This window comes from Labeo rohita, chromosome 23 (genome assembly GCF_022985175.1).
Source record: "Labeo rohita strain BAU-BD-2019 chromosome 23, IGBB_LRoh.1.0, whole genome shotgun sequence".
NCBI classification, from domain to species: Eukaryota; Metazoa; Chordata; class Actinopteri; order Cypriniformes; family Cyprinidae; genus Labeo; species Labeo rohita.
The window spans coordinates 28,396,706-28,423,338 of NC_066891.1; the positions used below are offsets into that span (position 1 = coordinate 28,396,706).

General features: G+C 34.9%; 1 protein-coding gene across 1 annotated transcript; it reads right to left on the reverse strand.

The window, feature by feature from the left end:
- Positions 1 to 2,338: 2,338 nt before the first annotated feature.
- rabggta (Rab geranylgeranyltransferase subunit alpha) lies at positions 2,339 to 25,192 on the reverse strand. The gene is made up of 17 exons (XM_051097031.1): positions 25,102 to 25,192; positions 24,633 to 24,656; positions 24,427 to 24,537; positions 24,226 to 24,350; positions 20,754 to 20,941; positions 20,426 to 20,674; positions 18,983 to 19,066; positions 18,808 to 18,890; positions 18,639 to 18,734; positions 17,483 to 17,588; positions 16,060 to 16,111; positions 13,774 to 13,862; positions 13,555 to 13,643; positions 13,192 to 13,308; positions 8,043 to 8,156; positions 7,819 to 7,906; positions 2,339 to 4,409 (listed from the first exon to the last, which is right to left on the reverse strand). Exons 2-17 carry the CDS (start codon positions 24,633 to 24,635, stop codon positions 4,261 to 4,263), a joined length of 1,743 nt encoding a protein of 580 aa, XP_050952988.1. The 5' UTR covers positions 24,636 to 24,656; positions 25,102 to 25,192; the 3' UTR covers positions 2,339 to 4,260.
- Positions 25,193 to 26,633: the final 1,441 nt, after the last annotated feature.

Consider the following 26,633-nt stretch of genomic DNA (forward strand, 5'->3'; position numbering starts at 1 on the left):
AGCTCACTGTGTTCTCATGTGACCTAATGAGTGAGCACGCATAGATGAACACAAGTCACTCCTGAAATCATTATAACAGCCACACGTGACCATGATTACCTATGATATCATTTCTCACACACACGTTTAGTGAAAGTTTGTATGGCTTTTTTTTCCATTTAGGCAGGGCGCAAGAAATAACAGAGTATCAGCCTGAGAAATATTTAATCAGCAGCTTCATCACTCCGTTGGCAGCAGAGTGTCACATTCACACAGATTAAACAGTTAGAACTCAACTACTACACTGAATATATGTCTGCAAACATATGCCATCTGTTTACATTCATTCATTACAGTTCAACTGATAAAACATTGTGTGTGTGTTTAGAGAGAGAGAGAGAGAGAGAGAGAGAGAGAGAGAGATCGATAGATGGATAGACAGACAGAGAGACAGATATATAGAGACAGACAGACAGACAGACAGACAGACAGATCTAGACCAGGGATTGGCAACATCGGTCCGGCAGTGCCAATGTCCTGCGGAGTTTAGCTCCAACCCATAAAAAAATAAAAAAATAAAACTACCTGGCTGTAGCCTTAGTGATCCAGAACAACCTTGATTAGCTTGTTCAGGTGTGTTTGATTAGTGTTGGAGCTAAACTCTGCAGGACAGCTTTCAAATTTTAAGAAATTCAAGCAATAAATACCATTTTGTGGCTCTTTAAAGGGGTTATCGGATGCAGACTTCACTTTTACATGTTGTTTGAACATTAATGTGTGTTGTCAGTGTATGTACACATCTACACTAAAATGATAAAAATCCATGCAGTGGTTTTAAATTAATCTGTAAAAATAATATCCCCTTTTTCAAATCGAACTATTCTCAGATGCCTGTCGGTGTGGTGTCACACCCACAGAGGCCGCTCCCACGATAGTTGATTGACATGAGCGTCTTACCTCAGACCAGCTGTCACAGTCCGAACTTCATTGTTTCGATGCCGGAGCAGGGATGTAAGTTAGACAAGAATATCTCTGATCCCTGCCCCAGGTGGAGGAGTTTAAGTATCTGGGGGTCTTGTTCACGAGTGAGGGAAGGATGGAGCGGGAGATCGACAGACGGATCGGTGCAGCTTCTGCAGTAATGCGGTCGCTGTACCGGTCTGTCGTGGTGAGGAAAGAGCTGAGCTGTAAGGCGAAGCTCTCGATTTACCGGTCGATCTACGTTCCTACTCTCACCTATGGTCATGAGCTTTGGGTCATGACCGAAAGGATAAGATCCCGGATACAGGCGGCCGAAATGAGTTTTCTCCGTAGGGTGGCTGGGCGCTCCCTTAGAGATAGGGTGAGGAGCTTGGTCACTCGGGAGGAGCTCGGAGTAGACCCGCTGCTCCTTCACATCGAGAGAGGCCAGTTGAGGTGGCTCGGGCATCTGTTGCGGATGCCTCCTGGACGCCTCCCTGGGGAGGTGTTCCAGGCATGTCCCACCGGGAGGAGGCCCCGGGGAAGACCCAGGACACGCTGGAGGGACTATGTCTCTCGGCTGGCCTGGGAACGCCTCGGTGTTAGGGTTAGGGTTAGGGTTAGGGTTAGGGTTAGAAGAGCTGGAGGAAGTGTCTGGGGAGAGGGAAATCTGGGTGTCTCTGCTTAGACTGCTGCCCCTGCGACCCGGTTCCGGATAAGCGGATAAAAATGAATGAATGAATGAATCTATGATTGAGTGATTGAGGTGTTGTGTTGCTGGATGTAATAATGAACATAGTGGTCGTCATTTACTCCCGACATCTGAGCCACTGAAGATGCAGTGGATTATGTTTGTTTGTGAAGGGAATGCGCCTCCTGATCTACATATATCCGTCTATGTTCGTGCAAATCATTCGTGATCCAGTTTCACCTACAGCAGAAGTGAGTGTAAGGTTTTTTGGGGTTTTTTTTATCAATCTCTGCAATCACCTTTCCTAATAACATGCTAGTTAGCAAGTTTCGTGGCTAAACACGCTAAATGTGGCTAAAGTAAACAATCTCTCAGAGCAGCACAGCACTCTACAGAGAGGAGAGAGGGGCGGGGCAAGCAGAGCTTATTTGCATTTAAAGGAACAACCCCTCAGAATGGGTTAATTTTTGCAGAGTTGATTTTGGCAAGGTAAAAAGGGTGTTGTTTTACACTACCATTGAGAATTTTTAACCAAAGTATATCATAGACTTTTCATTAAGACCCTAAAGAATCATATCAACTTGTGGAAAATGGGCATCCAATGACCCCTTTAATGTTGTGACAGATCGCTGTAGCACCTCAGTTCAAGCACCACATGAACCGATCAACTTTTCATATTTACTAGTTAAAGCAAGAAATAAACACAAATGAACATCAGAAGGTATTTTATTTTTTCAACTGCAGAAAGACATCAATACACACCACTTTTCAAGTCTGCAAACGTTTATCTATTCTCCTGTCTGGTTTGCTTGTTGGAGAAAATGACAGATTCAGCATTATGACTGGTCAGGTTGCCCTGTCAATCAAACTCCCTGCTAAGGGTTAACTGTGAACACAAAATTAATACCAACCGAACAAACCGATCAAGAACCAGTTATTGAGTTTCTTAACATTTGTTGTGTAATGACACTTGAGCAAACTGTTTTCTTATAAAGTAAACTACTAGTCATGTAACTGAAATAAATGATTCACTTCATTCATTGTTTTGAATATTCATAGTCTATAGCAGTGGTGCCCAACCCTGTTCCTGGAGATCGACTTTCCTGCAGAGTTTAGTTCCAACCCTAATCAAACACACCTGTCTGTAATGATCACGTGCTCCTTCAGATCCTAATTAGCTGGTTCAGGTGTGTTTGGTCAGGGTTGGAGCTGAACTCTGCAGGAAAGTCAATCTCCAGGACCAGGGTTGAGCACCCCTGGTCTATAGTGCACATGAAATGCAACCACACAATATGAAATGAATATCTATACTATAATTACTGTAATTACTGTAATTACTGCTCAACAAAACATAGCTGCTTTACAATAATTACTACACATCAGTGAATTAAATGTACTTCATCCTTTGTAGTCGTATAAAACAGAACTATGACTATTTACACCAAACACTTACACTTACAATGGTCAAAAACATTCGTCTAGATAAACAGTAAAAAGCAGCTCTGTAAGAAACAGCCCTAAAACATGACTAGAAATGATCATAATGTGGCAATAATTTTACCATGCTTCCTGTCTCTATTTGCTTACTTGCTAAATATGTTCAGTTGATCTGCTTACTTGCTAAATATGATCAATGTGAGCTATTTGTCTTCCACATATCATCTCTCTCTCTCTCTTTTTTACATTTATAAGTTAATATCTACTTTTTACTTTTGAAATAACTTAGGGTCATATCTATATGTACAATGACTGAGCAACTCATTCTTATCCACATAACTTTTGGGCTGCTTGTAGCTATATTTGCACAAACCAATTATTATAGTTGGTTATATATATTATAATATAATTATAATTACCAAACCCAACACAGCATCTCCTGTGTTTATTATAAGACCCCACTAACATTACAATAGGAGAAACCCAGCTAGACACAGACATAGGGAAGAAACACGTTTCTTTATTGGTATGTAAACTCATACCTGCAGCTTTCACAACACAAATGCTTGATTTTTGCAGTGCTAAAAAAGGTGTCTAATTCATACAGTATAATAAACCTATACCGTTTTTGCATCTTCACTGATACACTGCAAGAACAATATCCCTGCCCAAAACAGGACCCTCAGGATTTGGAGCTAAAAGCAGATGTGGTGAAATATTTCTCTCTATCAGCATGCAGAGTTATTTGTTACTTGAAATGTGAACCGTCATATATCACACACAAACACAGACAAACATACAGACAAAAGCTGAACGCTTTTAAAGGCATAGTTCACCCAAAAATGAAATTTTAGACATTTTAGACATTTTATACATATCTTTCCTAATCTGTATGATGTTACTTTTTCAGTGAAATGCGTCTAATGTCAATACCTTCTTTTCAATTTTATTTGCATTACATTGGGACTGTCATTGCATGGAAGAAAAGAGCAGCATGAACATTCATCAAATATACAGCCTACCAAAATCCAGATAAATGACAGAAGTTTCAATTTTGGCTAAACTAACCTTTAGGTCCAGCATATGAGGTACGGTTAGTGAGCTCTAATTATCTCTACAGCATTACAGGCATTAAGTCACACACATGAACACTTACTCAGACACACACACACACACATGCACGCACGCACACATCAAAGAGACAGAGCAGTAACTAATGGCAAAAGCTGGCTCAGCTCAGACTCTATGTTGGCAGTTTTGTGGACAGGGTTTCCACGCAGGTCCAGTCTGGTCAGTTTGGTGCAGGACGCCAGTGATTCAAGATCAGAGAGCTTACAGATTTCTAAAAGATGCGTTAAGAAAACCTTTTTTTTTTTTTTACGGTTCAGTCACAGTACCATTCTATAAAACAAGACATACTGCAATAAAATGCATTACACATTCTCAGCTGGTGAAAAGAGACCTAGAAATATAAATAATTATTAAAGTTTATATTTATTTTATATACACAACTATTTTATTTTTAACTATTTTTATTTTTAATTAAATTCGGAGTTGCAAGACTTTTGAAGAACTGAAGATGTTTTTGAAAGAAGTGCCTTCTGCCTAGCAAGGCTGCATTTTTTTTTTATAATCAAAATACAGTAAAAACAGTAATACTGTCAAATATTAAAACAATTTTAAATAACCCTTTTCTATGTGAATATATTGTAAAATGTAATTTATTCCTGTGATCAAAGCTGAATTTTCAGCATCATTACTCGTCTTCAGTGTCACATGATCCTTCAGAAATCACTGTAATATGCTGATGTGCTGATCAAGAAACATTTATTACTAAAATCAAAAGAGTTCATACAGATACTGTAAAATGAAATTCCAGGACTTTTAAAGTCTTTTCAAGCAGTACTTTTTGGATTTTTAAGGACTTCAGTCAGAGATCTCATTTATGGAACAATGTCTCTCTTTCAAATAAAAAAAAAAAGAGAGACATAGGTAAATAAAAATATACTAATGAAAAATGGCAAAAATAAAGTGAAGCACATGTGAAGTAACACTACTACTACGTATTACAGAGTATACAAAATTTTTACTATAGTAAAACCACAGTTAAATTTATTAAGGGATTTGTATTTGTGTACACTTTCTCTTTTCGTTGTTTTGTTTTTATAACTGTACTGCCTTAGTGGTTTGATGTTTTCTGCTGTTTAAGAAAAAAAGCAGAAAAAATTATGAAATTGATTTATGAAATTGCTCCGAAAAAATGATCTGAATCAAATGATTTGCGAACCGCGCTGCAAAGTTCTGATCTAAAGATGCGTTCACACCAGACACAAATGAAGCCTTAAACGCGAGTGATTTACATGTTAATTCAATGCAAATTGAATTGTCTTGCAACTCCGCTAGACATCCTGCACGCGCGATTCACACGAACGAGGTGGCGCGGATGACGTGACGCAAATTGAGTGTTTCGGGCAAGTTGAATATTCGCGCCACGTTAACCAATCAGGAGCTTGCTCTAGTAGTGATGTGATTATATATATATATATATATATATATATATATATATATATATATATATAGACTACAAGCTAGCTAAAGCCGGCAAATTGAGCTTATTTGCTGTCTTTTACAACTAATTTCCCGCTGACAAAATCCATGTCACCCACTTCTCACCGAGACTGGAGCCGCCTGGCAGAAGCCCCTCCGATGACACGAATTTGCATCTGTTGAGAAGTAAATTTCATGTGCGAATGAAGCAAATATCACGCGTGAATGAAGCGAGTAAACGCAAAATGTTCAAGCATCCAACTACACGCGAATAGTGTGATTTACTCTCTGAAGTCCTGATTTGAATAATGATTGCCGAACCATCATTTCAGATCCAGACAGCATGAATCGCAAATCTTTAGACTTAGATCGGTACTACAAATCATTTGATTTGAATCATTCAATTTGCAAAATGATTCATGAACCGGTCCGATCTAAATCAAATGATTCGCCATACGCGATTTGAGTCCTGAACTGAAACAAATGATTCACCATACATAATCCGATTGGAGTGCTTCAAAACAGTGAATCATTTTGCAAAGCAATGGGTTTCGAAAAGCTCCATTTCACCCATCACTAAGTGCTTTTTAAAATCATTAAAAGCAATGTTGAATTTAAAAAATGAATGGCTCTTTTAATTTGATCTGGGTTTTGCTAGTGAATAGCTTGCAATGAATGATCAAAGTCACAAGTTTGAATAAATAAAAATGGTACAATGTTTTTTGAACTGCGTGAATGTTTTTTTTTTTTTTTATATCAAGCACTTTTCAAGTGCCTTTTTAGGAATATAGCTATTTTCAAGGGTTTTTCAGGTCTTAAATTTCAAAAAGTTAAAGTCAAAAAGTCAAGTACTTCAAGCGCTTAAAGCACCTTGTACGAACCCTGTATCAATCTTGAAAACAATTGTGCTGCTTCATATTTGTGTGGAAATCGTGATATATTTTTTTCAGGATTTTTCAAAATTAAGTTCATAAGTTCAAAAGAATGCATTTGTAAAATTATAAATGCCTCCACTGACTACTTTTGATCAGTTTTAATGAATCTGTACTTAAAATAATAATAAAAAACAACTATATGTTACAACCCCAATTCCAGAAAAGTTGGGATGTTTCGTGAAATGCCATAAAATCAATAATATATTATCTGTTCATTCTCTTTAACCTTTATTTAACTGACTAAAGTACAAAGAAAAAAAATCCAATGTTTTTAATGGAATTTTATTTTGTAAATATAAACAAATTTTGATATTCATGGCTGCAACACACTACAAAAAAATTGGCACAGAGGAAAAATAAAAGTGAAAAGGTTATAGAATATTTAAATTAACTGTTTTGAAAGAGTTCACAGTAAATTCACAGTAAGCAGGTGAAATGGAAATAGGTGAGGATATCATGTTTGGGTCTAAAAGGAGCATTTCAGTCTTTGCAAGTGAAATTGTATCATCATGTCTCATCACTTTGTGCCAAATGTAATGACAAAAATGTCAAACAAATAAACAATCTCATTTCTTAATAGAAAATCACAAAGAATTTAGTTATATTTAGAAAATAAAATTAAAAGATGGCCACTGAAAACACTGGAATTGTTTCTTTGTACTTTAGCCAATTAAATAAAGGTTAAAGAGAATGAACAGATAAAATATTGTATGGCATTTGATGAAACGTCCCAACTTTTCTGTAATTTTTTTTTTTTTATGAATATAGAGTTGAAAAGAGCAACATTTATTTGAAACAAATCTTTTGGAACATAAATGTCTTCACTGTCACCTGGTCATTTTCATGCATTTTTGCTAAATAAAAAAATGATTTATTTAGAAAACAATTAATTATTAATAGCAGTATAATAATAAAGTAATATAACAAACAAAATTCATAGTAATAATATGAGAGAATATTTGCAAATCTAATTTAAAACGGATTGGAGAAAAAGTTTTCTATATATATATATATATATCTCCGTAGCTGTTTATATAAAGCCCAAATGCTTTCTAAAATACAGAAGAGAGTAACAGAACAGACATTGTCAGATTGACTCTGGAAAACAGATTTTGTGTGATATGAAGGGGTGTAACCTATTCTGGCAAAATTTTGTTGACCCTGCTATATGTCTGCATCTTTTTATCAATGAATCCTTCAAACAAGACCACATCAGGCTCTGGCTCTGACAGCAGAAATGGTCTTTTGTTTTTTTTGAGAAAAGGATACGATTGTTTCTCAGAGAAACTTCCTCTAGTTTAGGCAGATGATGCAGTCCCTCCAGACCTTCAATGGCATTGTCATCGGCCTCCAGCACCTGTGTGTGTTGACAGAGGCGTAGAACCACAACATATGAAGCATACTTCACCATTTACATCACTGCTACCAGTGTGATCATTCAAACGAAAGACCAAGTAATAGTGAGTTGCCAAAAATGATGAAGAAAAGTTTACCTCAAGGCATTGCAGCATGGCAAACTGAGGTGGCAGCCGCAGCAGCTGATTAGAGGAGAGGTTGATGTGAGTCACCAAGAGAAGCTGATCAAGGTGACACAAGGTCGTCAAGCTCTGTTGTATGAAAGAAAGACAAAAACCTAAGTCAGAATGTAAGATATTCCAAGTTAATCTTTGTTTCAAGCACTCTAACATTGACTGGAATGAATGGAAGATTTTCTGCAGAAGGACAAGGCCACCACACTCCAGAGAAACGCATTGAAACTCAGTGACTGTTTGAACCCAACAAAACAAGTAAAGCACGTATGAGGGATTGGTGTGATATTGGTAAGATGAACTGCTGTTCGTCTATGTGGCTTGATAAGAAGGGCGTGACTGTGGTTGTCACCACATGGATGGAAACAAGAAAGATATGTGTGTTTTCACAGTGACTACATGCAGAACACCAGCATGGGTGTTTCTATATAATTGCATACTGACTGCATCTGTTTCCTTAACCCTTTAATAGGCACACCCAGAAAAAGATTCATTATTTGTAGTTTGTCATTCTTTGTATGAAAGAGAATTTATGCCACATCGAAATTCGATCCTTACATGGCAACAACAAAACAATACAATACACGCACAACCAAGCTTTTCATGACGTTCACAGAACATTGCGACACAATGATAAAAAGAAAAACGGTACTTCTTTTTAATAAATAATGTTTAAGAACGTAAGTAAATGTAATAAGAATGTGATAGTGAATGCTGAATACCTTTAATCTACTCTATGTCATTCCAATGTTATTGTAACCTGGAGTAAAACGTCCAAAAGTATATACATATACATACACTGCCCTCCAAAAGTTTGGAAACCCCTAGAAAAGTGGGGTTTTGGACAATATTTTAGTTTGTGATAATTTTACACTGATAAGGGACAACACAAACTACGAAAACATATTTTATTACATAAACAGTTTATACATAGAAAAAAATGTATATTTTTGATTCATCAAACAATCCAGCATTAGCAGCTATTACAGCTCTGCATAATCTGGGCCTAAATTCATTGTATTCTAAACTTAATTGTCGAAGCTAATCAATTGTTGAAGCTATTAAGGTGTGCTGACCCAAAAACCTTTTAAAAACCTGGGCCAAGTTTAAACCAGTAACCAGGCATCACAGCAGGCAAAGGAGCATGTCTGACTTTGTATATATTGCCATTATTATGTCATCAAAATGAAAATTATAATCGCTGGTCTTAATTGATAATGTCAAGTTACTTTAATGTGTTTGCACCAAAAAATGATAAGGATTTTTGCTGATGTTTCCAAACTTTTGCCAGGGGTGTTTACAAACACACACAGGGCAGTGTATATACATTACACATATATATATATATACATATATATATATATATATATATATATATATATATATATATATATATATATATAAATCAGAGGTTGCGCTAGACTTTAATATTGTCATTCATTTTGACAGACAGGGTTGTAAAAATTCCGTCATAATCTATTATTACCGGTCATTATAATTTCCATATTTTAATTAGAATTAAACATTTAATTGCTTTTATTTTAATCATGAACCTACAGGACCACAGCAAAGTGTTTAAAAACAGAATACGCTAGAGCTGGGTAAACAACAACAACAACAAAAAAGATTTCTCGATTTTAATAGATCCTCATTTTAATGAACCAAAATCGATTCTTAAATCACAATAAATCTTTTGGTCTATGCTGTTTTCAGTTGATGAATGAACAGTACATAGTGTGTCTTTTTCCTTCCAAAAAATAGCAATAGGCTAGGCTTTGTGTTTTGATATAAAACAAAGTCTCAGATTTCAAGTTCTGTCTATTTCATCAGGAAACTCAAGCAATAAATACCGTTTTGGCACTCTTTAATGTGGCGTGATAGATCGTTGTAGCTTCAGTGTACTCGCTTGAGCGTAATCAAACGCATAGGAAAACATTCGTGACAGTTTCGTTTTTGTTCCGGATCCAGCGCTCTGCTGCTACATTGGAGCGCACTCGCCACCAACGGGACAGGGGTGGGAAATACAGCTACAGTTTTACAATAGATCATCTCAGTGTAATCTGTCAAAATAACGGATGGCCTTCAGATTTTTCGGTCACTGGTAAAAAAAATTCCTTCAATGACGGACAATTTTCAGTTAATGCGACCTCTGATATATATATATATATATATATATATATATATATATATATATGTATACTGTCAATTTAACTTAATTAATTAGTTATGAAAAAAATAATGCGATTAAAATATTTTAACACAGTTCACATGCTGGTCCCGCCCCCAGACCTGTACATCATCTTACATTTCATACAGTTGACTGTTGACAAATATGATGCAGGGCAACAACTCCATAAATGCAGTTATGAACTAAAATTCAAAATATTCTTGCTAAAAAATGCCCCTGTATGTGTTTTGTCTCACACACAATATCACACTGTCAGCAAGAGCAATATGACACGACTGCTGATTTTGTCCTGATTTGAACGAACTGTGTAAAGCAATGATTCAAAAGCCCATTTATAAAGAGCCATTTACTTCATTCCTGAATGAATCCGCCATTTGAATGAATTTAATGAATGAATGGATAAAAGACATTTAATACCACCTGCTGGCAGATTTAGTTTCTTATTTAGAGTATCATTTAATTAAACAATAATAATAATAATATAAACAATAATAATAATAAATGCAGGCTTTTTTTCTTTAAAAAACATTAAAAATCTTACTGTTGAAAAACATTTGACTAGTAGTGTGTATATATAATGCAAAAAATTACAATGAATGTGTACCTCATCTGTGTGGTTGTGCAAGTTTATTTAATAAAAAAAAAAAAAAAAAAAAACATTTAAAATTTTTAGCCACGTAGTTAATTTAATCTTTTGATATTACATCATAAAGTATGCTTGTGAAAAGATTCACATAAATAATCCCCATTTTATGACAGATTACTGCTTACATCATGAAATGATGCAAAAAGTTTTAACTACACTTTAAACTGATAACTAGTTATTTTGTGCTTAACATTCAGCTCTCGATCGGTTATAATGACTCAATGAGTGGAGTACAAAATTTTTTCAACAGAATATCACATTTAAAATGTGCTCAATTAAATGACTGAAACACCTGTCCAAGATTTCAAAAGCTAGACATCTATTATCTCTCACATGCCAGTACTTGAGTAAGACTACTGTACATTACTCACGTTTCTGTCATCACATTCATGTACAACATCCACTCTTCACACGGGTAAAGACATTTAAACAATGATATCACACTCATTACACAACCATATAATCCTGACGATGTTTAGAATAAGTTTGGACATTAAGGTTGGACTTTTTTTTAATATATAATTCCAACCGCAAATATTTTTGTTAAATTAACACACATTAACTAGAGAAAGAGTACTGTTGTAAATGTACACTATATTGTAAGCAAGCAAATAAATAAATAAATAAAAGGACTGGAAAAAGTTAAAAACTAAAGTTTTCATGGTTCTGTAGCTAACTGAAATAAAAAATAATAGTTCTTTATTGTTAGCATTTGTTTAGGATTTGAAACCTAAATGTAGATGAAGGTTTGAAACATGAAGATGACATTAAATGGTAGTAGAACTAGAGACAGCTCTGTGGAAGAGACACTACTCACACCCCAGATTCTTTCACAATCATCTACAGCAATCTACAAACCAACTTGTTGAAATTACAGGAATGAAGACATATCAGGTTGAACTGCAGTACAGCCACGCAAGTCATAGGAACCATGAAATTTTGATAAAAGATTACAAAATCAAAGTAAAATAAATAAAAAATCTAAAAGGAAAAAATGTGTGAATGTATTGTTCACAATAAGACCAGCAATATGCATTAATAAAATAAATAGGGTAATTTTTTATTTCAATCTGACTTTAAAGCCTAATTACCTTAATATACTGACCAAAATTATAAACGCAACACTTTTATTTTTGCCCCCATTTTTCATGAGCTGAACTCAAATATCTAAGACTTTTTCTATGTACACAAAAGGCCTATTTCTCTCAAATATTGTTCACAAACCTGTCTAAATCTGTGTTAGTGAGCACTTCTCCTTTGCCGAGAGAATCCCGGTTTTCACTGTGCAGGGCAGACAGCGTGTATGGCTTCGTGTGGGTGAGCGGTTTGCTGATGTCAACGTTGTGGATCGAGTGGCCCATGGCGGCGGTGAGGTTATGGTATGGGCAGTCGTATGTTATGGACAAAGAACACAGGTGCATTTTATTGATGGCATTTTAAATGCACAGAGATACCGTGATGAGATCCTGAAGCCCATTGTTGTGCCATTCATCCACGACCATCACCTCATGTTGCAGCATGATAATGCCTGGTGCCATGCTGCAAGGATCTGTACACAATTCCTGGAAGCTGAAAACATCCCAGTTCTTGCATGGCCAGCATACTCACCGAGCATGTCACCCCTTGAGCATGTTTGGGATGCTCTTGATCGGCGTATACGACAGCGTGTTCCAGTTCCTGCCAATATCCAGCAACTTCACACAGCCACTGAAGAGGAGTGGAGCAACATTCCACAGGCCACAATCAACAACCTGATCAACTCTATGCAAAGGAGATGTGTTGCACTGCGTGAGGCAAATGGTGGTCACACCAGATACTGACTGGTTTTCGGACCCCCCCAATACAGTAAAACTGCACATTTTAGAGTGGCCTTTTATTATGGCCAGCCTAAGGCACACCTGTGCAATAACCATGCTGTCTAATCAGCATCTTGATATGCCACACCTGTGAGGTGGATGGATTATCTCGGCTAAGGAGAAGTGCTCACTAACACAGATTTAGACAGATTTGTGAACAATATTTGAGAGAAATAGGCTTTTTGTGTACATAGAAAAAGTCTTCTTTGAGTTCAGCTCATTAAAAATGGGGCCAAAAACAAAAGTGTTGCGTTTAATTTTGGTCAGTGTAAATGCAAAGTAAAAGTCCTGATAGAACCAGTTTTTTTAATAATAAATGCATGTTAATAAGATGTCACCATCATATGCTGATAAATGTGATCATAAAAAATAAATCAGAAAACAAAAAAAAAAGAAAAAAAGACCAGAATTTGGCCCTCTTACCTTATTTGACAGGCTAAACACTCGCACCTCTGCATACTCCATTTTCAGAATGGTGTTTTCTATCAAAAACTTGCTGCACAGATCACTGTAGTAGGAAGAGCGCATTGGGTCCACTTCCTGTCAGACAAAAAGAAAGAGAAAATTACATGGCCTTCTTAAGTGATGTTTACAAAGCCAAGCATCACTATTGCTGTTGCTCATACTGGGGAGTTAGTGATTTGCGCACTGTTTAACAGATATGAATGACACATTAGTAGAGCATAAATGAATCTTAAAAATTAGTTTGAGCTCTATTATGTATGATCTGATTGTTATTTCCTGTCGCCAGAGCATCTTTTATTCTTGAGGTCATGATGATCTCACTTTAAGAGTTTGAAAATGTGCCAGAGTCTCTTTCTCATGGCCTAGCGGATCCAGAGCTCTCATGAGCAGTATGATCGTCAGCAGACACCCTGAAACACACACACAGAGACTTACAACAGTTTCTTTTGTCAAAGATAAGGCAGCTAATATAAACGCAATGTGAAGTATGCATGCACAAACACAAACACACCCAAATAAAACACACTGAGACACACTTACATTTGTTCTGCGGTTCGAGCTCCAGGAGCTGATTGCAGGACTGAAGCTCAGCTTGTAACACCGAACTCTTCTCAACCGACAATTCACTCCTGCCATAAACATATCACAGACTTCTATTATTTTTATATAAAATTAATTACATTTAAAAGAAAAGCATGTCATTATCAAATTCAAGTTCTTGTAATTAATTAGTTAACACAATCAAACATTGGTAAGACATCACAATCTTATTTTACTTCTTGTTATATATATATCTCACTGATTTTTAATCAAATGTTTTTGCATTAATGCATGTTTAATACTTTTATTTATTTAGGTAGCTAGGTTGGTTGGTTGGTAGGTAGGTAGGTACAATATTTATTTTTTATTTTTTATATATATATTTTTTTAAATATACACTTTATTACACACATTATACATTATAACAGTTTTTTTTTTTAACCTCAACCAAAACCCCACCCTCTAATGATATGTCAGCAAACCTGAATCTGTAAAATGATTGACACAGAGTGGGCGGGACACCACCCTGACAGCTGTTTACACAACACCTGGCTTTGTAACATGAATGAGAAGGACAATGGAGCAGTGAGGCAGCAAAAACACTAATTACACATATTAGTCAGATTAAGTCCATTAATTAGGAAGATTAGTTATAAACCATAAAACATCATACGGCATTGTTATAATATTTAGTTCTTCCTGATTTGCAGTTCATGTTTGGTTTTCCCGTGTCTTTTGTGAAAAACAGAACGTTTTAGTGTTTAATTAAAACTTTATGATATTTAAAGCATTTAAGCATAGACAAATAGGAAAGAAGGCTGTCTTTGTAATGCTTTCAATGTATCAAAATAAGTTTGCTATGCTTTGATATTAAATTTTAATACTTAAAGGAGAAGTCCACTTCCAAAACAAAGATTCACAGATAATGTACTCACCCCCTTGTCATCCAAGACGTTCATGTCTTTCTTTCTTCAGTCGTAAAGAAATTGTTTTTTGAGGAAAACTTCTCAGCATTTTTCTCCATATAATGGACTGATATGGTGCCCTGATTTTTAAAACTTTCAAATTGCAGTTTAAATGTGGCTTCAAACGATCCCAAATGCGGTTGTAAATGATCCCAGCTGAGAAAGAAGAAAATTTTGAAATGATTTTTGAAGTTGAGGGAGAAAATACGATTGGAGTTTTTTCGACATACCCTAACTGTCTTGAGCCAGAATACACAGAGTTTAAGGACTGCAAGGCAAGACGAGTGTTTGAGATTAAAAAAGTATTTAAATTGTATTTTTTTAATGAAAATAACTGATCGTTTCGCTAGATAAGACCCTTTTTCCTCGGCTGGGATCATTTACAACCACATTTGGGATCATTTGAAGCCGCATTTAAACTGCATTTTGGAAGTTCAAAATCGGGGCACCATATCAGTCCATTATATGGAGAAAATCCTGAAATGTTTTCCTCAAAAAACATCAATTATTTACGACTGAACAAGAAAGACATGAACATCTTTGATGACAAGGGGGTGAGTACATTATATGTGAATCTTTGTTTTGGAAGTGGACTTCTCCTTTAATGTATTGTTTGCATAAAATATTTACATTTTATGTATAGCTTTAACCCTGTGTTCCTGTACTGCATCTGGTTTTGATACACTGTTGGATTCAAAAAGACCTATTTTTTAGACTTTGATATTTTAATTTATGTAAAAGTTTGGCGTCTATAAGACTTTTGAAAAATATTTGTATTTAATTAAAAATACAGTTAAAATTCTTATATTATAAAAAATATTACAACTTAAAACAACTATTTTCTAATGTCCTCAGTGTCACATGATCCTTCAGAAATCATTTTTATATGCAGATTTGCTCCTCAAGAAATGTTCCTAATTATACAATGCTGAAAACATCTGTACTGCTTTGTATTTTTGCGGAAACCATGATCAGGATCAGGATTCTTCAAAAGAAAACTCAATCTTTTGTAACATTATAAATGTCTATACTGTCACTTTAGATCAACTTAATGCAGCTTTGCTAAATAAAATTCTTAAAAAAAAAAATGGTAGTGAATTATTTAGTCTAAAATTCATGGAAAGGTGTATGTTGCCAATAAAATGGTATGCTTAATTTAACTGTTTGCTGCAAATGCACAGTATTATTCTTAAGAATCAAGCTCTTCACCTTTGTATTTCAGAATAAATAAATAAATAAATAAATAAATAAATAAATAAAACCCTTAAAAACTCTTAACCGTCTTTTAATCGTGAATACACATACACACTCACAGCAGTACCTGAAAAGCTCCTGATCAGTGGCAGAGTCTCTACACCAGCTTTCAGCACAGCCTAAAACATGACAGAGACATTTATTACACTTAAGTAAAGATTTTTCTGGTCGACTAGTAGTCACTAATTGTAAGCATTTGTCGACTACAAGTCGCAAGTTTATTAATAAACCATATAAATCATAATAAGCCTTTTATTGCCTACATAATCTAATATGCGCTCAAGAGCACACAAAAAAAGCTTGCAGCAGTGCACCAGCAGATATAAGAAGTATGAATGTGTCAGGGAAAAACAGCAAGGAGACTGCATTAATGTTTTAGTAATGTATTGATAAACTAGTGATTTCTTTGTTTTCAGCTTAAGAGATGAAGTCGGTGACACTGACTTGTCATCTCCGCAGTAGTGGATGTGCCTGTTTGCATATTTCAAACAGATTACATAATCTGAGAATATCTCTTTTCCATTTGAACTGGTTCATTTAAAAGTAGACATTTCACTCTCTATAGACATACTGTAAGGCAAGTATATACGAAGCTTCAAAGTTTCGCGCTTCAAAGACGGCAGAAAGAGCATCCTGTTTGCTTTAATTTACAAAAGCGCAACGTTTCGTTGCTATTCTGAGTGGACACAAATAAACAGAGTCTTTACAGATTGGAAAGATGTATTACTCTTATCTGTATGACCAAAAATGATGGAGTATTTTAAGGGCAAGTGACCGCATTGACATCTCCATCTGTCATGCAGTGAGCGTGCTACTATTCATCTTCCACACAGACACTTGAATAGCACACATTTTTCTACATTAACATTAGACTGAGCTGCTATGTAAATTTGCTACTACATACATCTTTCAGATGAAAAGCCATATTTGAGGTCGGTGAATGACAGGCGAGCATTTGGATGTCCTGCCCAATGTACTATATTACCACACAGACCACCCGTTAATGATCTGTCCATCACAGACTGCATGACTTGAAATTTTCTTTTTTTTTTTTTTTCCTGAGACTAAGCAGCTAATACATTTTTGGTCGACCATGCCTATTCTCATCGACTAACGGTTAGTCGACTATTAGGGGGCAGCCTATGGAAGAAAATTAATGACAAAAAGCAAAAGGTGAATAGGAATTTTTGAGTTTTAAGTTATAAAAATGGGGGTGAAATATTTTGAAATGAAATATTCACAGCTTAAATACACAAATATGTTAAATTTCAGAACCTAAAAATGCAAGCCCTGAAAATACAGACATTAAAATGCAAGCACTATTAATTCAATGCATTATTTTTTCAGTCGGTGCAATTCAACATGCTTTTTTGCTGAATGACATTTGTCATTAATTTTCTTTCATAGCAGCCCTACTATTTACTAAATACAAAATCTTCCTCAGGGATTTTCCCTGCAAACACTTTTTCGCATGTCAGTGTGACACTTACCTGTGTAGAGAGCGCAGTCTCTGTGTGCGTGTTTCTCTGTCCAGTGGACAGTCAGGTTGTGTTCATTACTCATGTCACTGATGGATCCGGAAGGAAGATCACACAGCTGACAGACACAGTTAAAGATAAGTGTGTAAGTATAAACTCAAGTGCTTTACAAACAAAGGAAGAGCTCATTATATAAAAACAAACATTCTAGAAATTCTGTTAAATGTCTCCTTTTGTGTTTCAAAGAAAGTCACACAGGTTTAAAACAATAGTTCACCCAAAAATGACAATTTGCTCACATATTTACTAACCCTCAGGCCATCCAAGATGTAGATGAGTTTGTTTCTGCATGATAACAGATTTGGAGAAATGTAGCATTACATAATTTGCTCACCAACAGATCCTCTGCAGTGAATGGGTGCCATCAGAATGAGAATCCAAACAGCTGATAAAAACATCACGATGATCCACAAGTAATCCACACCACTCCAGAGCTTAAGTTAATGTCTTGTAAAGCCAAAAACCGCATGTTTGCATATGTGTCATATGGGATTTTAACTTCAAACTGTTGTTTCCGTTGCTAAAATGCAAGTCCATAATCCACATTATTGCATCCGCCAGTGAAAAGGTTATTAGAGAAAGTGCACAGATCAAACAAAGTGAAAACACTCCAAAAAAGCTCTAAATAAATACGTGTGTGGATTTTGACGTGAGAGGACAACAGTGAATGGACTTTTTCACTGGAGGAAGCATTATTATGGATTATGGACTTAAAATGTCTTAGTTAAAATGCCTTAATGATGGATGTGTTTGTAAAAACACATAGCTTTTCACATTAATTGATGGACTGGAGTGGAGTGGTGTGGATTACTTGTGCATTATTTTGATGTTTAGATCAGCTGTTTGGACTCTCATTCTGACGGCACCCATTCACTGCAAAGGATCCGTTGGTGACCAAATAATGTAATGCTGAATTTCCAAATCTAATGAAGAAACAAACTCACCTACATCTTGAATGGCCTGAGGGTTAGTAAATATAAACAAACTTTCATTTTTAGATGAACTTTTCCTTTAAAAAGTTAAGTGAATTGAAAAGTTGAATGAAAAAAAGGCATTTTTGATCTGTTTTAAAAGAAGTGAAGCTTGGAGAGGCTGAAGTGAAGGATACCCAGACAGGACTGTGACGGAAACGAGGGTGAGCGCTTCTCCACTCCACTTGCTGAGGCTGCCCATCCAACACCAACATCAGACCCTCTGACTGAGCCTGAGAGAGAGACGCTAGTTCAGTTGTATTGTGGTTAAACAGCCCAGTTGAATTTCTCAAAGGATTCACTTACATGAACAGGTTTGGAGAAAGCGACCGACACCCTCTCGCCCTCCCGGCTGACATACACACAACTGATCATCTCCTCACGCTCCGCTACATACACACACACACAGAGAGAAAGGGTGAGCAGACTTGTCTTAACAAATACATAGTAATTCTAAACACACACATGGGCACATACACACCTCTGCCCAGCAGCCAGCGGTAGTAGAACCAGGCGCTCTGGTCGTTGGGGTCGGTGAAGAAGGCATTATGCGCCAGCTCATATTCTAAAGAAATAAACACAGCGGATCAAAATAAACAAGTCAGAAATCTTACTACATGGCTCACTCAAAATCTTCGGACCAGTCAACTAAGGCAACTTGAGGACAAATAATTTTGGTAATACCACATCATCCTTAGATGCTTGATTTTGATTGTCTGACAGATATTCTGAAGTGCTAAATTATTTTTCTAACTACAGAGACAGAAGCAGGTCCAGGTCTTGACCATATTACCATGATACTTTTAAAAGACTAACAGCCTACAACAGCAAAAGAACCACAAAAACACAATGACATGAGAAAAAAAGGAACAATACAATACAATCTTTTTTTATTATTATTGTTATTATTATTATTGTTATACACAAAGTATACAGTCTTCACATAATAAAAAAATGTTTAACTCAAATCAATATTTAATCTTGCTTTATTTATTTTGTAATGCAGTTGTTTAATAAGCAGATAAATGTACAGTCAATCTGTGTCTGGGTCATAATCAGATCATATGAAATCACCTTTAATTACATTTAATTTTCAATTTTAATAGTTTAAATAATAATGTTTATTTTTTTCTTTATATGTATTTAATAATAATAATAATAATATTATTATTGTTGTTGTTTTTGTTATTATTATTATTAATAATAATAATAGTTTTGTTATTATTATCATTAATTAATTAATAAACAGTACATTAAATCTAACTATTGGCAAAAAAGATTCAAACTACTGTTAAAAGTTTGGGGTAAGTAAGTTTTTTTGTTTGTTTGTTTGTTTTAGAAATTATTTAATACTTTTATTCAGCAATGATGGATTAGATTGTTGAATTAATTGACAAAACATCTGCATTTCAAATAAATGTTGTTCATTTTTACTTCTTTTTTAACTTCTACCATTAAGCAATCCTGAAAAAAATGTATCACAGTTTCCAAAGCTTTCATAATAATCAGAAATGTTTCTTGAGCAGAAAATTAGCATATTGAAAATTTTTTAAAGGATCTTGTGACACTAAAGATTGAAATGGGTGCTGAAAATCCAGCTTTGCATCACAAGAATGAATTACATTTTACCAGATATTTAATCAGAAAATTAAATTGCAATTTTATTAGTATTTAATTTTAAGCTGTAATATTTAATTTTAAATTGTTATAATATTTCACAATATTACTGTTTACTGCATTTGTTTATAAAATAACTGCAGTCTTGGTGAGCAAAAGAGACTTCTTTGAACATTAAAAATCTTACCAAAACCAAAATTTAGAATGGTACATCATGAGCTCATGTACTAATTGCTGTGCCACAAAAGTTGTGCTGCAGTATGAAATATATGATAAAGCACAATCTTGAGTGCCTTATTTCATGTACCTTTAAGAAGCTGCTCCTCACAGACTCTGTGTGAGTGAATCTGAGGTGATGCGGTGGGGGAGGATCCTGTGTTGGGGGTGGAGTCAGGGACAGGCTGTGGGTGGAGCTGAGGTAACAGCGTGCTCCTGTAATGCCAGCTGGAGTAGTTGGAGAAATTGGAGCCAATCAGACGATCTGTGAACTGCAGCTCCTGCTCGACTGACACACCGGACTCCTTTACCACCGTGCGCCGGTAATCCCAACAGTGGACTGAGGAAAGAAACAGAAAAAATACACATCAGACTAAGAGAAATATAAAAATCTATCTTATTAATTCCATGACTCTTACAGTTGCGCTCATCCAGGCTGAGGCAGCGGTCGCAGAGGCCGAGCTCTCGTGTCCAGTCAGGCTGGGGCAGACGGGTGTTTACCCAGGTGCGGTGGTGCCAGCAGCCATAAGATTTGGGGTTCACTTTCAAACAGGCCTCGATAAAGTGTAGCTCAGACTCATACAGCTTCTGCACATCATCCTTCTCTCTACAGGATGCAGAGAGAAATATATTACTGCCTTTAAAATGTTCTCTCTTTTTTTTTTTTTTTTTGAGTATTTATTGTTATTTTTGTTTGTCTTCATTTTAATAAATGCAGTTTATTATAGATATTACTGCAATGTCCTGTCCTGACTCCTGACACCAGAACACCTGACACTAAAAATGTAATAAATAATATAAATAAAATAAAAATATATGATATATATATATAATACATATATATATGAATGATAATTAGAAAAACACATTTTCACCAAAAACTAAAGGATTTTGCATTTAAAACATAGTATTATTATTATTATTATTATTATTATTATTATTATTAAGACATATTAATACATATATATAGATAGATAGATAAATAGATATAGTCATGTGAAAAAGTTAGAACACCCTATTGAATTTCGCGGTTTTCTGTATCAGGACATAATAAAAAATTATCTGGTCCTTGGCAGGTCTTAAAATTTGGAAAATAAATCCTCAGATAAACATCATCACATGACATATCACACAGCGTCATTATTTATTTAACAAAAATACAGCAAAGAGGGAAAGGCCATGTGTGACAAAGTTAGGACACCCTATAATTCAATTGCCTGTAGATCCACTTTTAGCAGCAACTTGAAACATTAATTTTCTGTGTGACTTTATCAGTCTCACATCGTTCTGGAGGAATTTGGACCACTCTTCTTTTCAACGTTGCTCCAGTTTATTGAGGTTTGTGGGCATTTACTTATGCACAGCTCTCACCACAGCATTTGAGTCAGGATGAGCTCTGGACATGGACAGGGCTTTTGCAACACCTTGATTCTTTTCTTTTCAGCCATTCTGTTGTAGATTTGCTGGTGTGCTTGGGATCATTGTCCTGTTGCATGACCCAATTTTGGCCCAACTTTAGATGTTGGACAGATGCCCTTACATTTGACTCTACAATACTTTGATATACAGAGGAGTTCATGGCCAACTCAATGACTGTGAGGTGCCCAGGTCCTGTGGTTACAAAACAAACCCAAAATGATCAGCCCTCCTCCAGCATGCTTGTCTTTTGGTATGAGGTGTTTGTGCTGATACGCTCTTTAGGTTTTCACCAAACTTGGCGCTGTGCATTATGGGCAAACATCTCCACTTCAGTCTCGTCTGTTCAAAGGACATTATTCTAGAAGACTTGTGTTTGTTCAGATGCAACTTTGCAGACCTAAACTGTGCTGCAATGTGTTTTTTTGGTTTTTTTTTTTTAGATAGAAGAGGCTTTCTTCTGCCAAGCCTTCCAAACATGCCATATCCGTCCCATATTTTTCTAATGGTATTGTCATGAACTTTATCATTTAACATGTTAACTGAGGCCTGTAGAGTCTGAGGTGTAGTTCTTGGGTTGTCTGCCATTTCTCTGAGCTTTACACGGTCTGATCTTGGGGTGAATTTTCTGGGACGTCCACTGCTGGAAGGAGAGGTGTCTGTTTTAAATGTCTCCACTTGTGAATAAACTTCAGATTGTTTGTAAATGGCCGTATTACTCTTCTCAGATTGATGGCAGCAACAATCGCTTCTCTAAGATGATTGCTGATGTCTTACCTCCTTGGCATTGTGTTAACACACATCTAAAGGCTCCAGACCAGCAAACTGCCAAAGCTTATGCTTTTATAGAGGCGCTCAGACTTGCTGATGATCAGTTAATCAAAGGTATTTGATTAGCAGTGCTTGACTGTTATTTACCCTCTGCCATTGTTCATCTGAGGTTTTATTTTTGAAATTTGAAGACCAGCCAAGGACCATTTTTTTAAATGATGTCCTGATACGGAAAACTATTGAATTCAATAGGGTGTATATACATATATATATATATATATATATATATATATATATATACAGTACTGTGCAAAAGTTTTAGGCCACTAGTATTTTCACCAGCTAAAAAATGGTTTAAAGTAAGTAATTTCTATCTTTTGCTGTAGTGTGTCAGTAGGAAACATCAGTTTACATTTCTAAACATTCTGTTTGCCATTAATTGTAATAATCTAGTGAGATTTTTGTTTGCACAAGGAGTCTGACAACAGCCAGTGCTCCACACTGAGATCTGATCTCACCATCATCCAGTCTGTCTCTGGAATGACATGAAGACACAGAAAAACTGAGACAGACTAAATCCAGAAGAACTGTTTCAACATCTCCAAGATGTTTCAAGTAACCTTCCTGCAAAGCTGCCTGAAAAACTCTGCACAAGTGCACATAGGGCAAAAGCTGCTTTAAACGCAAAGGATGGTCACATCAAATGCTTATTTATTTTAGTTAATAGAAGTTCTTTGATAAAGAAAATCTATTTATGACATTGTTTTTGACAGCATCCTCATTTTATGTGCCTAACTGTCTAAACATTTTAACAGTACTGTAGCTTTGTAGGTGCAGGTCTCTTAAAGCATCTTGCAGATGTTGCCACAGTTCTTCTGGATTTAGTCTGTCTCCGTTTTTTCTGTTTCTTAAGACAGACTGGATTGAATGATGGAGAGATCAGATCTCTGTTTGCACAAGGAGTCTGACAACAGCCTGTGCTCCACACAAAAATCTCACTGGATTATTATAATTAATGGCAAAATGAATGTTTAGAAATGTAAACTGATATTTCCTACTGACACACAACAACAAAAGACCGACTATAACTGACTTTAAACCGTTTTTTAGCTGATGAAAATACTAGTGGCCTAAGACTTTTGCACAGTACTGTATATATATATATATATATATATATATATATATATATATATATATAATACAATATAATATAATATAATATAATAACTAATTTACAAAAGGCCTGGCCAGAATGAATTGAAAAATAAAGCTGATTTCAAACCACATTTTTATTTATTTATTTTTTTTTTACAATAAATGTAAGGTTTAAAAACATTTTTTAACAACAACAAAAAAAGGATTTTGCATTTAAATAAGTAGTTTAAATGCAGCTTCAAATCGAAACGATCCCAGCTGAGGAATAAGCGTCCTCATGGCAGTTTATTTATTTGAATTGAAGGTTAGATTGAAGGTTAGATTGTAACACAGACATTTAACAAGACACTAAATTGTTTTTTGCTTTATCTGATGGTGTTGACCAATACTGAGTGACAAACAACAAAAAGAGAGAGACTGAAAAAAAAGGGTGGTTGTGTGTAAACAATACAGCTTAGCCCCTTATATATTAAATCTTAACCAAAAACCTGCACATGTTGTAAGTTTGCATTATGGCTCGATGTGTCCCAGATGTGAGGCGTCTCTTACCGTAACGTCTCCAGGTGTAAGAGCACTTCTCTCCTGTAGTTCCACAGCGTGGCAAAGTCCGGGTTTGAGGACAGAAGCTGCTGACTCAGCTGCAGAGCCTCCTCATCATGTTCCCCAGCACTCCTCTGACACAGAGACAGAGACACTTCAGCTCTGACTCAACCTGACTTAATTCAATACACAGCACACTACACGACAAACCTTTTTCAAGACGGCATCGCGAGCAGACACAAACGCTTTCAACTTTTTCTCTCTCTCCTTCCTCTTCTCCTCCTCCTGCTGCGCCGTTGACTTTATCTTCACACGTCCGTGCTGACAACAACAAAGAAAGAGACAGATGCCTAATATACAGAAGAAATTCAAACCAGAAGAAATGGCACGAAACTGTGACAGAAAGAACAACTCACCATAATTCACCACTTGATGAAGATCTACAAAGAGGAAAACAGTATAACAGTATAGATTTATTTATTTTTGAATGATGTGATGAATAAAGTGACACTGTGCATGTGCATCTACATTGTTTTTAAGGTGTCAAGACACACACACACACACACACACACACACACACGTCATATATGTCACTTGAATGAAAGCATGAGTAATGACGAATGAAGACTTCAGTGTCATTTGAAATGTTAAATATCACATCAGCACACACTTCCTACCACTTAAATCACAATAACACATGGGTGCAGCCATCTAAACATAACTCAGGTCGAAATGCAGCTGGAATGATTGATCTGTCATACTGATGCTCAATCGCAGATGCTTCACAACATGCGTTAAACTTTCATTTACCCTGCGGGTGGAGTTTCGAAATTCACATTATATCTATTAAACAGCTTTATGTGTTAAAGAGTGTTTTTGTTTTACCTCAGTCTTTGACTTTAGGATGTGCAGGACGTGTAATAAATGCAAGCTGTACTACAACTCTTCCGTCGCTTCAATAATACGTCATCCTGACGTCCACTAGCGCCCTCTGCGGGCCGCCTATGACGTGTCTTGTCTTAAGGAATATTAATTAATCTGCTGCTACTTTATTTCTGTCTTTTAATTTTTTAATTTAGTGAACATACTTGTAATTACAGCGGAAATAATCTTTTGTATTTACGTATCTAAAAACAAGTTTAACAATATCTAACAACAAAATTTAAAAAGCTGTAAAATATTACTATTTGTAAACATTGCATTGTTTTTAAGTTCACTTTTTGACTTGATTATATTTCTTTATTCATCTTTAAAAAAAAAAATGTAGGTATTCTTGTTTATCTAATGTATCCCCTCATTATATTTGTAATTCTCTAAAACTGCTACTACTACTGCTAATAATAATAATAATAATAATAATAATAATAATAATAATAATAAAAGCTGCTTGGAAATTTCTGCATCTGATATATTATAAAATAAAATAATATTATTATATTATATTATATTATATTATATTATATTATATTATATTATATTATATATGTCTGGTATCAATTTGGTTAATATTCTTGTATACTGGCAAAATATTATAATAATGTATGAATTAAAATAAAAAATTAAACACTGAATTTAAATTTGTAAAGCATTTAAATATAAAAGATGATCTTTTTTAAAAATAAAATAAAATAAAATAAAATACAAAAGCTGCTTAGCAATTAGTATCTCTGCATCTAATATTATATTATATTATATTATTATATCTGGTGTCAATTGGGTAAATATTCTTGTATATTGGCAAAATATTATAATAAAGTAAAAAAAATAAACACTCAATTTAAATTTGTAAAGCATTTAAATATAAAAGATGATCCCTGGCTATCTTTTTTAAAAATAAAATAAAATAAAATAAAATAAAATACAAAAGCTGCTTAGCAATTAGTATCTCTGCATCTAATATTATATTATATTATATTATATTATATTATATTATTAAATCTGGTGTCAATTGGGTAAATATTCTTGTATACTGGCAAAATATTATAATAACGTAAAAAAATTAAACACTGAATTTAAATTTGTAAAGCATTTAAATATAAAAGATGATCCCTGGTTATCTTTTTTTTTTTTTAATACAGTAAAATAAAACAAAATAAAATAAAATAAAAAAGGCAATTAGTATCTCTGCATCCAATATTATATTAAAATTTATTACATTATATATTATATTATATTACATTATATTATAAGGTCTGATATCAATTTGGTTAATATTGTATATTGGCAAAATAATATAATAACGTATGATTTAAAATTAAAAATTAAACACTGAATTTCAATTTGTAAAGCATTCAAATATAGAACATGATTCCTGGGTATCTAATAGAAAATAAATAAATAAATAAAATAAAATAAAATAATAAAATAAAATAGATACAAAAGCTGCTTGGCAATTAGTATCTCTGTATCTAATATTG

Bases quoted from the DNA above. Each gene is read 5' to 3' on its own strand.
- rabggta (XM_051097031.1), bottom strand. The intron at 13,863-16,059 runs GTACTGCTGTGA...TGTTTATGGCAG, and splicing joins ACTGATCAGGAGCTTTTCAG to GAGTGAATTGTCGGTTGAGA. The intron at 4,410-7,818 runs GTATCCTTTTCT...CGCATCTTTTAG, and splicing joins AGTTTCTCTGAGAAACAATC to AAATCTGTAAGCTCTCTGAT.